Source organism: Phragmites australis, chromosome 11 (assembly GCF_958298935.1).
Source record: "Phragmites australis chromosome 11, lpPhrAust1.1, whole genome shotgun sequence".
Lineage (NCBI taxonomy): Eukaryota > Viridiplantae > Streptophyta > Magnoliopsida > Poales > Poaceae > Phragmites > Phragmites australis.
The window spans coordinates 22,860,063-22,873,510 of record NC_084931.1 but is presented as its reverse complement, the minus strand read 5'-3'; the positions used below and the strand labels follow the sequence as shown (position 1 = coordinate 22,873,510).

Genomic DNA, 13,448 nt, shown 5'->3' with positions numbered 1-13,448 from the left:
TACAGAAGTGCTCGGGAGAGAGTGCTTGGGGCTGCACGTGGCAGCCCCCGAGCACTCGGTTCCCCGAAGGTTCTACACAAGTGCTCGGGAGAGAGTGCTCGGGGCTGCACGTGGCAGCCCCCGAGCACTCGGTTCTCCGAAGGTTCTACACAAGTGCTCGGGAGATAGCGCTCGGGGCTGCACGTGGCAGCCCCCGAGCACTCGGTTCCCCGAAGGTTCGCGCGAGAACACCCGATGCCCCGACGACCCAGAAGGGCCCTCCGACGAGGTGTCAACCAGTCAAAGGTCCGAGGCCGCATTTAATGGGCATACGCGGCCTGACATCCTGACACCCTGACATTCCTAACTGCTCCCGCCACAGTGTCAGTCCCTGCCATGCTTTGGCAGGGGGGCGTGGGTCCATTAATTGCACGGGTCCCGTCCCGTATCATCCGGGGTATCTCGGGATAACGTTGCCAGGATCAAAGCGTTCCGCCTGCCACCCTGCCCTGGCAGAAGAACAAGACAGGGTGGGCGCGTCGGGTGCCTCTGTGGCCGCCCGGTGGGCCCTCTCAACGGCGCTAGGACGTCCACAGTGACGGGTGGTCGGATGCGCGCCGCGTTTTTCCACCGCCCCTGTCACTTCGCCCAGAGGGAATGATGACGCATTTCTCAGTCGTGGTGTCTTGGAACTTGAGCCCCCTCTTTCCCATTTGGGGTAAGTCGTGGTCGGCGAGTGTATAAAAGGAAGGGATGGATAACACAGGAAGAGAGATCCTTGATCGAACACGAAAGCAAACAAGATCAGCAAGACAGAAGAGGCGCGAACAAGATCAGAGAGATACACGAGAAAGCATCCGAAGAACACCGCAAGCAAGCTCGAGCAGAGCTAGAGCAAGGGAGCCTCAAGCTCTCTGTTAGACAATATACCCTTGTAACCAGATATATCCTTGAAGGATTCCCTTCGAGGAAGGATATTGCATCCACACTGGAGTAGGGTATTACGCCACCGTGCGGCCCGAACCTGTCTAAACTTCGGTGCATTTATTTCTCTTTGCACTAGGTCGATCATCCCCCACCACCGGTCGTTGCATTTATTTCCACTTCCATTTATTTCTCCGACGAACTCATTCAGGATCATCCCCCCGGCCGAATCTCTAAAAAGGGGTCTCTCGGGATCCCTGCGACAGGAGTTCATCCTCCGACAGAGAGAGAGAGAGAGAGAGAGAGAGAGAGATGAGTCAAGGGCGCACGCGAGATGGTGGAAGCATCGAGGTAGCACCAAAGCATGAGAGCAGCGAGATCTAGCAAACTGGATGCAGAGGATGGCCAGGGGGCACCCATGCGTCTGGATCTGTTGGGGGGAGAGAGAGAGCATCGGAAGAGCTCAGGCAACACCGCACCGCGAGGGTGGCTGGATCCAACTACTCCATGTCAGGGGATGGCCGGCGAGCCCTCATCCTCCTTGATCTATTGCAGAGAGAGAGAGGGGAGGGGATTAATGAGAGAGAGGGTGAGTAGAGGTCTATTGCAGAGAGGATGAGTCTATATGATGATGAGGGAATTAGATACGGAAGGGGATGGATCAAATGGATACAGGTGCAGAGGAGTTGGATCGAACGGCTGGCACAGACGTACAGGTGTGTGAGCAAACGCCTACACCCCTGGAACAAAGTCTTTACCAAAATAAAATAGTTTAAGTTTTTATTTTTAATCTAAAACACGAACAAGATGTATTACTCATACATCAAGTCTACTCACCGCTCCAGTCCAAGAATTCTTAGGGCTTCACCGTTCCAGTCCAAGAATTCTTAGGACTAAAACTCAATCAAAAAACCTTAATAAATTGTATCTAATTATATTATACTATTACAATACACGTGCATTGCAAGATCCTAAATCTAACACCCCTACACGCATTCTTATGAAAATCGTATGCATTTTGTTCCTCATCTAAGCTAACAACTTGAGCTAATATTTTAGTTTTAAGGCCATTTAATAGTTACAATCAGTTAATGCCTGATAGATCTCAAAGCATTGTATTCGAGCATTAAGATATTAAGCTAACAACAAATTGAGCTACGCATCCACGCAGGGGCCTCGGAGTAGAAGAACTCAAGCTGCGCGATGCCACAGAATACGTCGGAGCAGGCCAGGATCACAAGCTGGGGGAGTTGCCATCCTATGCTTAGATTTTGGCCAGCCTTGACACAGCGCAATCTCCACATCTCAACAAGTGCAGCTGCTGCCAACGATGGAATCGCTACAAAACGGCCAATACTCATCCGCTGCAGTAGCGTAAGCCCTGCAGGATTTCCAGTGTATCTTCTGCCTAATGGGATCACAATGCTGTCCTGAAACACGACCCAAACCATCATAAAGATTACCTCAGCGGAGTTCAGAGAACCAGCAGGCACAGAGAAGGATCCGATATTGGTATTCATTGCATTTCCTAGTTGAATGAAAGTGGTAGCTGTTTGGGCCATTGAAGCTGCATAGAACACACACGTGAGGTGACCAATATTGGAAGCATCCGGACCAGAATCTTCACTTCCTCCACCTGAGTTACTATGCATAATAACCATGGACAACGGCTATCCTTTATGTCTTGGTCCGCTAAAACCACAGCAGCCTTATCTAAGCACCTGAATGAGTCCAAATACCCAGAGTGTTAAGCATAATTTCAACCAAAACACGAGGAAAAACACAGCCTGTACCATAGTATTAAACAAAACATTAAAAACAAAAAGAGGAAAATGCACTTAACCAGTCATGAAAATTTGTAGTTTTAGGATGAACTGCGCATACAAAGGTACAGACTTTATTTCATAGAACATGACAAAGAAATGCATGTCACAGTTAGGAGAGAATTTAATTCAATCTGATGGGCAGACAGAGGCTATATTGTACTATAGTTGCATTGCAATTTTTTTAGGTCCCTTGCAAGTTGTTTTTGGATAAACCAGCAAGTCCTCACGACCAGTGGGAGTAGTTGAAGGAAGGGTTCCCTATGAGCATCAACTGGGTTTTAGCTCACTTTTGTTAAGCTTCATATGAATAAATCAAGACCATATGCCTAAGTTAGAGTGTTTGCACGAAAGCATCCTTCTGATGTGAAGGTAAAATTTTGACAATAGGCCCAACTATATGAGATCTTTTTTAGGGAATATATAACAGTTTCATAAGTTACTTTTTGCTCACAGGATCTCGGAGCTGTTTCCAATGGAGTAACAAACTTTCGAGTCTAGGTTGTAGGTCCAGATTATCATTTTTGTGCTCTAATCATGTAACTCAAAGGTGCATTTAAGAGTTGATTTCAAAAAACAATTTTCAATCTTTCTTTGCAAGGAGTTGCTTTTCTTTCATCATACTAAGTTTCAAACCTGCTTAACTGCAGGTCATGAAGCAAAATGTAAAGAAAATGTTTGAGATTAGAATATTGATATCTTTCAAATGTCTCTTTGAAGGTCATGAAGCAATCAGACTATATTACCAATGTAAGCCAAATTTCCCTGCTATGATGGCTTCGAATTCCGTTTCCACATTGGGACAAAGTGATAAACAGAATACCTGAATTCGTCGGTGTGCGCTAATTTGTTTGGCGCTGCGTTGCTTAATTCAGTGGCATTCCCTTCAAACAATAGTGTGCTATCAGCAGGAGCTGCAACTTTTCTCTTCTTAAAAGATGTAACAAATACCATTACAATACTCTTCAGTGGGCTCCCAGTTGGAAGTTGAACCCTGTAGACTGGTGTTCCAACCAAAAAGGTGACTGTGGCGATAACGAGGCATATCAAGGAGATGCAAAATCCAAGAGATCAAGCAACATTTTGTTGTATCCAAACAAGGACAGTGCACAAGATGAACACTCCAAGATTGACAGTGATGAAGAACCAACTGAAGCACAATTGCTTCGTTTTACTCTCTTCGAGATTAGAATCATTGTATTGATCCACCCCGAAGGGGAGTAATTGAGTAAAGCTGACTTGACGCCCCCAGTACCAAGTGAAATGAGGTATAATAAAGCAAGAGCACAAAATACTGAAACCCTGTTGCAGGAGGGCAAGAAGTTCTTTCACATGAGACAGGACGTAGGGATGGAATGACAGCAGAGGTGGTAATTACGAGCAACCCCTATTTGCAGACAATCAAGACACATAACGTGAAGTGTTAACAAATACCAATGATTATAAAGGAAAGAATCTTCACATAGTTTGAGAGAATTAGTAAATAAAGATAGTTCCTGCACTCACAACAACATAGAATATAACAGAGATAGCTATGGTCTTGTACTTTCCCCAGTATGTATCAGAAAGAAAGGCTCCAATAACCGGTGTAAGAAACGTGGCACCGTTCCATGCATCAACATTTTCTGCATTGGAAGCAGTAGTTCCATGGAGGACCGTTCCAAGATAGACGACCAAGTTGAGTGCAATACCGGAGTAAAGCAATGCTCTACAAGAATTCAAAGGCTGGAGATGCAAAAGAGCCAGAGTGGTTAGAGAAGCAGCTTGACAGAAAAACAAGATAGTAAGCTGAAACCAACACAAAAGCTTGGCAGGAAAGTATACTGCTTAAAATATGCTTGTGTTGAGACGAGATATACCTAAAATAATGGCAGGAGCCTTCCAGTCGAAGGGCTTGCTATAGTACAGATTTGATGAGGAAACCAGTAGGGAGAAAAGAAAGGGATATCTGGTTATGGTTTCCTATCAACACTCTGAATGTTCCGCTGTAGACATATGAACCGCGCAATCACTATGGCTTGTATATAGAACATCAAGTTTAGCACTTCAAAAAAAAGAGTGATGTTCCAATCCGGTTTATCATGAACACGAAAGAAATCAAATATTTGATGAGGAATAAGAATACTACCTTTGTGGCATAATGCACAGCAGACTTGGAAGATGCATATCCAATGGAGCCAGGCAGATGCCCACGGTTAAGACCAGCAATAGATGAAATTTTAATCACTGAACATTTTAGGTTGGCATTACACATGCGTATACAGACATGTTTCGCCACGAACCATAATCCAGTGAGGTTCATCTTGATGAGTTTATCCCATTCATCCTCAGGCCAATCCAGTGTCGAATGCACTCCTCCTGAGGCATACAAGGGCATCAATCTTATATGCCATTGAAGCCGATATGCACTTGGTTCACTAACGAAAAGGAATTGCAAATTTGAGCTTCACTTGATGAGTATTTTGCATTTGAAGATTCATTTAAACCCTAGAAGGACATAGTTCAGCCTTAATTCAATTGAAGGAAACAGACGCTCGCACACCAGAGAGCAAGTAGGATACCTCTGGAGCCAGCGTTGTTGACCAAGGCATCGACGCGGCCAAAGGCGTCCCAGCTCTCTGCACCACGGCCTCAAGGGCCGATCCCCCGGCGGCGACGTCGAGCTCCACGGCCACCGAACGGGGCCCTCTGCGGCCGCGGAACCGTTGATCTAGTCGCAGAGCGAGCGGAGGTGGGCGGCGGCGACGACGCGGCAGCCGGCGCGCGCCAGGTAGAGGCAGAGCTCGCGGCCGATGCCAGAGGAAGCGCCCGTCACCAGCACCACCTGCCCCTCCACCCTGGTGGCCGGTGCTTCGGTCGACCCCCGCCCATGTCTCCTTCGGTTTCGTCGTCGATGACGGGTTCCGAGTGTGCGCTGGGGGCGACGGCGGGGGTGGGGTGCGGCGGCCTGGCGGAGAGGCTGGAGGACGATGCGGAGGCGAGGCTCGAGTAGGGCGTGGAGGCCGGGGCGGGCGGCGCGGAGGCCGCTGCCGAGGTCTCCATCGGTGACGGGATCAGGAGGCGGCGGAGGGGCGGGATCGGAGGGGAGGGTTCTTCGGTGGGTCCTCGGGGGTGATGGGAGGGGGGTTTTCTGGCTGACCGATCCACCGCAGGTTTTCTATAGTTTTTTGGAAGGGACGGAGATCCTCTAACTTCAGCAACGTGAGGTACAAAGTAAATTGAGTCTGGGTAAAAGTATTTTGCAGCCGGTTACTGTAGTACAGATACCATTCATCAATGCTGTAGCACGATTTACTGTTTACCGAATACTGTAGCACTAAATCTGAACTGTTTATATGTGATCCGATAGCTCAGATCCACTTGAAGTCACTGACTTCATATATGAGTGAAGTCAGGGGATCTCAATCGAGGAGGGAGGAGCGGGCAATAGTACTTTTAAGTTTTTTTATTCGGTGGGAGTGGAGGGGAGGCGGCCGGGGAGGCGGCCTCCTGTTTTATATAATAAAGATTATGTATCTTATTGTTACTTATGTCGTACTTTGCCTGTTTCACTCTTTTTTCTGCATCCTGCACCGTCTGAAGGGTTGCCTCTGGCGGTGGGGCATCTATAGCCCCACATGCAGCCTGCTCTCCAACAACACAACCAACTATCGTGACTTGTTGGCCGCCGCTTGGTCCACGCCCCTCGACTCCTTTCACCACGCAGTCGTCGCCCGCTCCACACCACACTAATGCGAGTGACTAGCACAGTATAGCCATGCGTTTGTGTTTTGGTTCGGACCCTGGAGCTTGTGGAGGTTGTGATGATCGACTCCACCAGGGCTTTTGATAAGGCTAGTTCCGGTGGCAACAACTCGCTCACCCGGCAACTCATCGGCGAGGGGCCGGTGGGGCTCATCAAAGACAAGTGGGTGCGCAACTGCTGTGTGATTGCGCCGACGTTCAACATGAAGAGGGTCAAGGTGAGGAGGCATTATTTGAATTTGACTTGGAATATGAAAATTAGTCATTTTGCTGATCGATCATGTATGGTGAAACTTAAAAAAGGATCAGAAACTTAAAAAGGATCATATTTATGATATAAGGACCGGAAACAAGATCTCATCTATATTCAGAGGCGGGTCCACCTTACGTCTACAGGGTGCACTGCACTGGTTAAATTTTTATTTTTTATAATCCATCGTCTGTAGAAGCCTATGTGACACCTCTAATCCAACATGTGAGAGATCTGAACCCGTAGCAGACCAGTCTGGAACATTCGATTATTTTTATTCTGTGTCCACCATTGTGTATATTTATGGTAGCAATTTTTCTCTCTCAAAAATCAATCAATCAATCATAATGTGCATAAAGATAATCTCAAACAACAACAACATCTGCCTTTGTCCCAAACAAGTTAGCATAGGTTAGAGATAAAACCCACAAATTCTAATTTAAAAGATGATGATCAAATAATAATAACAATAAATATACTAGTAATAGTAAAAAATAAAAATAATAACAGTATAAAGATCATTAAAAAAAGAAAAAACGTAAATAAAGAATGGAAACAAGATCTTCATCTATATCACTATATGTATGTCTTGCAAAAATCTTTGTTATTAATTCGCAAATAAGATGTGTCACATGTGAAATCAGCGCTCTTTTTTAAAGCACGGTGTATTTATTGCTGATATTTGTTATGTTAGCAGGACAATATGTACATTTTCAAGCAATCCCGTTCTGGAAATGCAATTCCTTCCAGTAACTTTAATTCCGATTTCCCTTTGATTTGTCTACCTCACCTTTGAAACTTCACAAAAATTCCAATGAATATATTGAAAAAAATATTGTTTGTTGTGAAAGATCTATTCTTTGTTTTTTTCTGCCATGACAAGTTAGTATTATCTATGCTACTACAAAAAGCACTATCCACCAGCCATAGTGTACAAGGCCAATCATATCCAACCGATTAACTGCGTCTAATGGCTCTTGTTGATTTCGTGTCTTGCCTTTCCCCTACAATTAATATCACTAATGTGAATCTGTGATCCCTGAATCACCAACACCTCACCTAATCGAAAATGTGCATTGCAAGCACGGTTACCATCAGCTTCCACGGCCTAGCTGTCATTGTAGCATTTACGGAGATTGTAGGTTTCAAATGCAAGTTTATTTATGTGGTCAGTGTTTCGTTTTTCTGATTAACATGCATGGTTGTCTAATGAACAAATTGTGCTCCAGACGATGCAGCTGATCAATATCAATTACCACTAATCATTAATTACCACTAAACTCGAATGTTTATCCCTGCAGGCTTGGATACCAGAAATAGCAGCTACCACCTCATCAGTGCTGGATAAATGGGAGGTCCAAGGTGAAAGCCGCGCTGAGTTTGAGATCGATGTCCATAAAGGATTCCACACTTTGAGTGCAGATGTCATTTCCTGTGTGGTATTTGGATGTAGCTATGAGGAGGGGAAGCGAATTTTTCAACTGCAAGAAGAACAGATGAATCTTGCTGTTCTTGCAATGAGGACTGTCTATATTCCTGGCTTCAGGCGATATTGCCTCTTTCCTTTGCATGCTTGGAGCCTATGCACTTCAAACGTCACAGTGTAGGATAAATATATGAGTATACGATCTCCTTTTCTCTCAGGTTTGTACCAACAACGAAGAACCGAAGAAGGCAGAGCTTAAACCAGGAAATCCGCAATTCCTTGCGCAAATTGATCGAGATCAATGGAAGAAGTGCGAGGATACCAAAAATTTGCTTGGTTAATGCTATCAGCCAGCAAAGCTGAGAGTGAATTGAAAATGGGAATTGAAGAGATAATGGATGAGTGCAAGACATTTTACTCTGCTGGGAAGGAAACAACAGCTAACTTGTCGACATGGGCAACACTTCTTCTTGCGTTGCATTAAGAGTGGCAAGACAAGGCCTGCGAGGAAGTCCATCAAATGTGTGGGAAGTACGGGCACCCTAATGCAGAGAACATCAGCAATTTCAAAATTATTAGTCCTATTTATGTCATAATGACTAGTAGATATTTTAGATATATCTTGATGCTATCTCCTACCTTGAATATAGTGAGTAACGCTTCTGTTATGATCAGGTCAACATTGTGTTAAAAGAAACCCTCAGGCTGTACCCTCCAGCTGTGTTCATCACTAGGGCTGCCACTAGAGGTGTCAAGCTGGGTGAATTTGACATCCCGGTTGGCACGCAGCTCCAGTTCCCAATTATCGACATTCACCATGATTTCGCTATCTGGGGCACTGATGCAGACGAGTTAATACATCAAGGTTTGCAGACGGCAAGAGCTATCACCTTGGTGCGTACTTCCCCTTTGGAATTTGCCAAGGTGGCACTTGCAATGACCCTTCAGCGGTTTGTGTTTTCTGTCTCACCATTCTTTGTTCATGCACCAATGTTGATGCTCACTCTCCAACCCCAGTATGGTTCGCAGATTCTTGTTCATAAGATCTGAACTTTCCATGTGGTAGCAGATAGCTAACTCGACAAATCGCATGAATGAGCCAAGGAGACTTCTACTTGTTTCAACCTAGTCTTATACAGAAACTTGTATAAACTTGTTCTACACAGGAACTTGTTCTATAGGATGAATTGTGAGTTTGTGATGCCAAGAGAGCATCTGTCCTGTACAAAGACCAATCAGAACATGAATGAATGTACCAAAATGAAGTGACTATAAGTGTAGATCTCCTTACCGCGATTTACTTTTTTTTTCATCTCTTAGATTATCTACTTCGGTCTTCAAGTGATGGCAGTGTAATGGTTGTGTGCATTCTTGACATCTTAACGTTTTGTTAGTGCCTAAAAATCTTACTTTGATTAATATGCTGAAGCTCGTGCACCCATATGTTTGCGCATCCATAAGCCTTCTGGTTGTGCTTGTAGTTTGTAATTGTAGATATTGTGGATGATCAGATCAAATTTCAGCCTCGTTCTTGGCAAATGTTAGTCCTAAAAAGTCAAAAGCAATGGTTTCCTGCTCCGAGGTAGTCAACACTCTGCTAGACCTCTATCGGAGCCGACCTTGAGCAATGGCTGGCCTCTCCTCCACCCTCCTCGTGGCACTCCTCGCTGCTGTCCACTTCTTGGTCCGCTTGCTACACTCCTTCCTGTGGGTCCCATGCCCCATGTTCTCTGGCAGCGTAGCCAACTACCGGGTCGTACTTGCCGCCACCCGATCCACACCCCTCGCCTCCTTCCACCAGTACAGGGAGTGGTCGGCACTGTACGATCGGTCGTTCATGTATTGGTTCGGGCCCCACCCGCGGCTGATGGTCTCCGACCCAGAGCTCATGAAGGTCACACTGACCGACTCCACGGGGGCCTTTGATAAGGCTGGTACTGGAGGCAACAACCCACTCGCCTGGCAGCTCATCGGCGATGAAGTTTTTGAAGTGTGCGGAAAGTACGAGCACCGTAGTGCAGAAAACCTAAGCAATCTCAAAATTGCGAGCTCTATTTATTTGAAAGTTTAATACATTTTGTTCATATATTTTTTATGTTATCTCCTTGATTAAATATAGTAAGACTTTTGTAATGTTGCCATGAGATTAAGTAAATATGGTGTTAAAAGGAACACTCAGGCTGTATCCTCCAGCTGTGTTTCTCAGTAGGAGTACCACTAGGGATATCAGGCTGGCTAAACTAGACATCCCGGCTGGCATATGGCTCAAATTCCCTATTATCGACATTCACCATAACTTCTATGTCTAGGGCACCGATGCAGAGGTGTGCAATCCATCAAGGTTTGCATATGGCAATAGCTATCACCTTGGTGGGTACTTCCCCATTGGGATCGGCCCTACAATCTGTGTTGGCCAGAATCTTGCAATGGTTGAGGCCAAGGTGGCACTTGCAATGACCCTTCAGCGATTTGCATTTGTCGTCTTTCCATCTTATGTTCATTCTCCAATGATAATGTTCACCCTTCAAACCCAGTATGGTGTTGTTGATGGCAAGATTTGGCATCTATAATGGTCGTTGCAATATTGATTAGCTTAATGATAAGAATTTAAGGCTGTTGCTGATTCAATTATTGTTCGATTTTGAATCGGAAGCCAGAGTGCTCTAATCAGGAAAGGCTATATGAGATCAGGGGGAGGGGGTAACTACGGAGGATGACAAGGTACAACAATGAAGCTCAGAGCTTGTGGGAGGTATCCAAATGCTTTCCGACCAAGTCTCCCGCCAAGTAGTCTCCATTCAGGTGACTTTCGATCAAGTGGCCTCCGTCTAGATGGCCTCCAACCAGGTCTCTATCCAGATGGTCTCTGGCTAAGGTGATCTTTGACCATGGTGATCTCCGACCAGGTGATCTTCGACCACGGTGATTTCCGACCAAGTGGCCTCCGATCAGGTGCTTTTTTGACCAGGTTCTCCGACCATGTCTCCGTCTAGGTGGTCAAAACAGGCAGCTGGTCTATTCCGAAGAGTTGGTCAAGACCGAGGGGCTGGTAAAATCCAAAGAGTTGGTTAAAATTTGAGGAGCTGGTCGGACAGAACAGTGACTGGTTGAATGTTGAGCATGTAATTAGACCGAGCAGGCGGTATGAGAGTAGGTGTTTGGATCGAGCATGTAGTTGAACCCAAGAAGGACGAACTACAATAAAATATACTCAGGTAGATATATTGGAGTTTACGTGTTCGAATAAGAAAGATATATTAGTTATAGAAAGTTTGGACATCAAAAGACATAGTCGAATCATATCTGTAAGTCTTGTTCAGTTTGAATTAGGAGTCCTAAATTTTTACGGCTAAGACATGCCGCCTTTTAAATAGAAGAGGTTCATGGCCGATTAAATCATCACCAATCGATCAAAAATACAATCGCATCTATCTTTTTACCTAGCTCATATAGTCTCATCCCTTTTTCTTCTCCTTCCTACTACTACTCGTGTTGATCTCGACGACCAAGGATAAGCAGCCAGCCATCTGCACTCTAACGGGGTCCCTCCTGAGTGCGGGTGATGATGAAGATCTAACGGCGTGGCACTACGACTAGAATTTCCTAGGTGTTGCCCATCGGATAGTTATAGTCGGAACTTCCGATCCACATCGAAGTTTCCGATTATCCTGGTCAGAACTTCTGGTCTAGGATTGCACATGAGGTGCTCAGTGTTTGGCATGATATCTTTTCGTGCCAACACACTTTTTGGCGACCCCGCTAGGGAATTAAATCTTTCGGCCATAATCAATCCAATCAAAAATTAATCAAGGGAGCATTGTTACATCTGCGCTCATGGTAACAACACTGCCATCTATCTGCACCAAGCCCGAGGTATGATTGATCAATTAGTTGGTACTGTCATGATGAAACAATGCGAAAGAATGGTTGAGAGTTTAGATTTATCAAGCCATGTTAGGGCTTTAATGTTTCAAGTACCAGATGAGCAGCGTCAGAGACAACTCATATCGCATGGCATTAGTACTCCAAATATTAATTCTTTTGGTAACATGCAACATAATTATGTGACTCCTGATGCGCGTTTACCCGATCTTCCAAAGATAATATGATAAATCGATTGGTGGAGTTTCGACGTTGATGATCCAAAGGCCCCGAACAGAACAGATCGAGAACCCTCACAACCACTACACACTACTCCGTGCTTATCAACCGTGCCAAGACATAGTTGACCTCGCCAAGAAGGCTTTTCCTAAACACAAGTAAAAATAGGTAAATACAATCAGAATATTGTTAATTACTAATGAAGTACTCAAGTTGGGGTTCCACAAACCGAACAAGCGGTGAAACTATATAAAACAGAATAATCTAAGTAAAACCTGAGACTAAACTATGATGGCTACTGTTTATATATAGGGGGGACGTGAGAAGGTCGACCTAGGGTTGTGCAGATGTGGAAAAAGGCGTGCACAACCTGGACTCCGATCCCGACACGATTACAAGACCTAACAGGGTCCAAAATGGTGACACATCACATTATTCCTTCGACTCTAACTACACTATAAGGTATATTTGGTCGAGCATAGATCCATTGGAAAGGGTTCTTTATAAGCTTTCCAGCAAGTCCAAGAACGCATCAATTGGAATTCGTATGCGAGAGCTATGCTCATTTTATTGACGTGCTGTCTTGGGACTCGACCACGACCATGACTTCGTCCACGACCACGACCACGACTGGAGCTTAACTTCGAGTCCGAGTAGACTTGTCTTTTAAGGGATGACGTCCAGATAAGGTTGTGGTGCTTCTCTCATATTCCTAAGCAATAAAACATCACAAAGATTCAGTAGCAATCCATCCAAGAAAGTATGAACAGCAAGGAACGAGTTCACCTAGTGGTTTAACTGTCGCACACGTACTCTTATAATTGAACCTTGTATGATTTGAGGAAAATTAGTAGTATTGATCGTATCTGAAGGAGTTATGGGCTCATCATCCTCCCGCTCTTGAATTTGAGTCATTCTCGACTCAAGCTCATCTTCTTCTCCCAAATAACGGCTAGAAAGTGCATCAGCTATCACATTATCCTTTCCTTTCTTATGTTTTGCGACATATGGAAACAACACAATAAATTCTACCCATTTAGCATGTTATTTATTCAGTTTAGCTTGACTCATAATATGTTTCAACGATTCATGATCAGAATGTATAACAAATTCTTTGGGCCAAAGATAATGTTGCCAAATTTCAAGCACTCGGACTAAAGCATACAATTCCTTATCATAGGTAGAATAATTTAGACTCGTC

At 44.8% G+C, this 13,448-nt stretch overlaps 1 protein-coding gene and 3 pseudogenes across 1 annotated transcript; 2 read left to right on the top strand and 2 right to left on the bottom strand.

Moving 5' to 3' along the window:
• Nucleotides 1-1,766: 1,766 nt before the first annotated feature.
• LOC133884071 (protein NRT1/ PTR FAMILY 8.3-like) lies at nt 1,767-4,460 on the bottom strand (annotated as a pseudogene).
• Nucleotides 4,316-6,000, bottom strand: LOC133884070 (uncharacterized; annotated as a pseudogene).
• Nucleotides 6,001-6,236: 236 nt separating this feature from the next.
• LOC133884068 (cytochrome P450 734A1-like) lies at nt 6,237-9,196 on the top strand (annotated as a pseudogene).
• Nucleotides 9,197-9,773: 577 nt separating this feature from the next.
• Nucleotides 9,774-10,716, top strand: LOC133884067 (cytochrome P450 714C2-like). Its single transcript, XM_062323457.1, has 2 exons — nt 9,774-10,136; nt 10,456-10,716. Exons 1-2 carry the CDS (start codon nt 9,774-9,776, stop codon nt 10,714-10,716), a joined length of 624 nt encoding a protein of 207 aa, XP_062179441.1.
• The last annotated feature ends 2,732 nt before the right edge of the window (nt 10,717-13,448 follow it).

What these genes read in the sequence shown, in the direction of transcription:
- LOC133884067 (XM_062323457.1), top strand. Translation starts at nt 9,774, where the DNA reads ATGGCTGGCCTCTCCTCCACCCTCCTCGTGGCACTCCTCGCTGCTGTC. An exon ending in TCGGCGATGAAGTTTTTGAA is followed by an intron (nt 10,137 to 10,455) that starts GTGTGCGGAAAG and finishes TTCTATGTCTAG; the next exon opens with GGCACCGATGCAGAGGTGTG.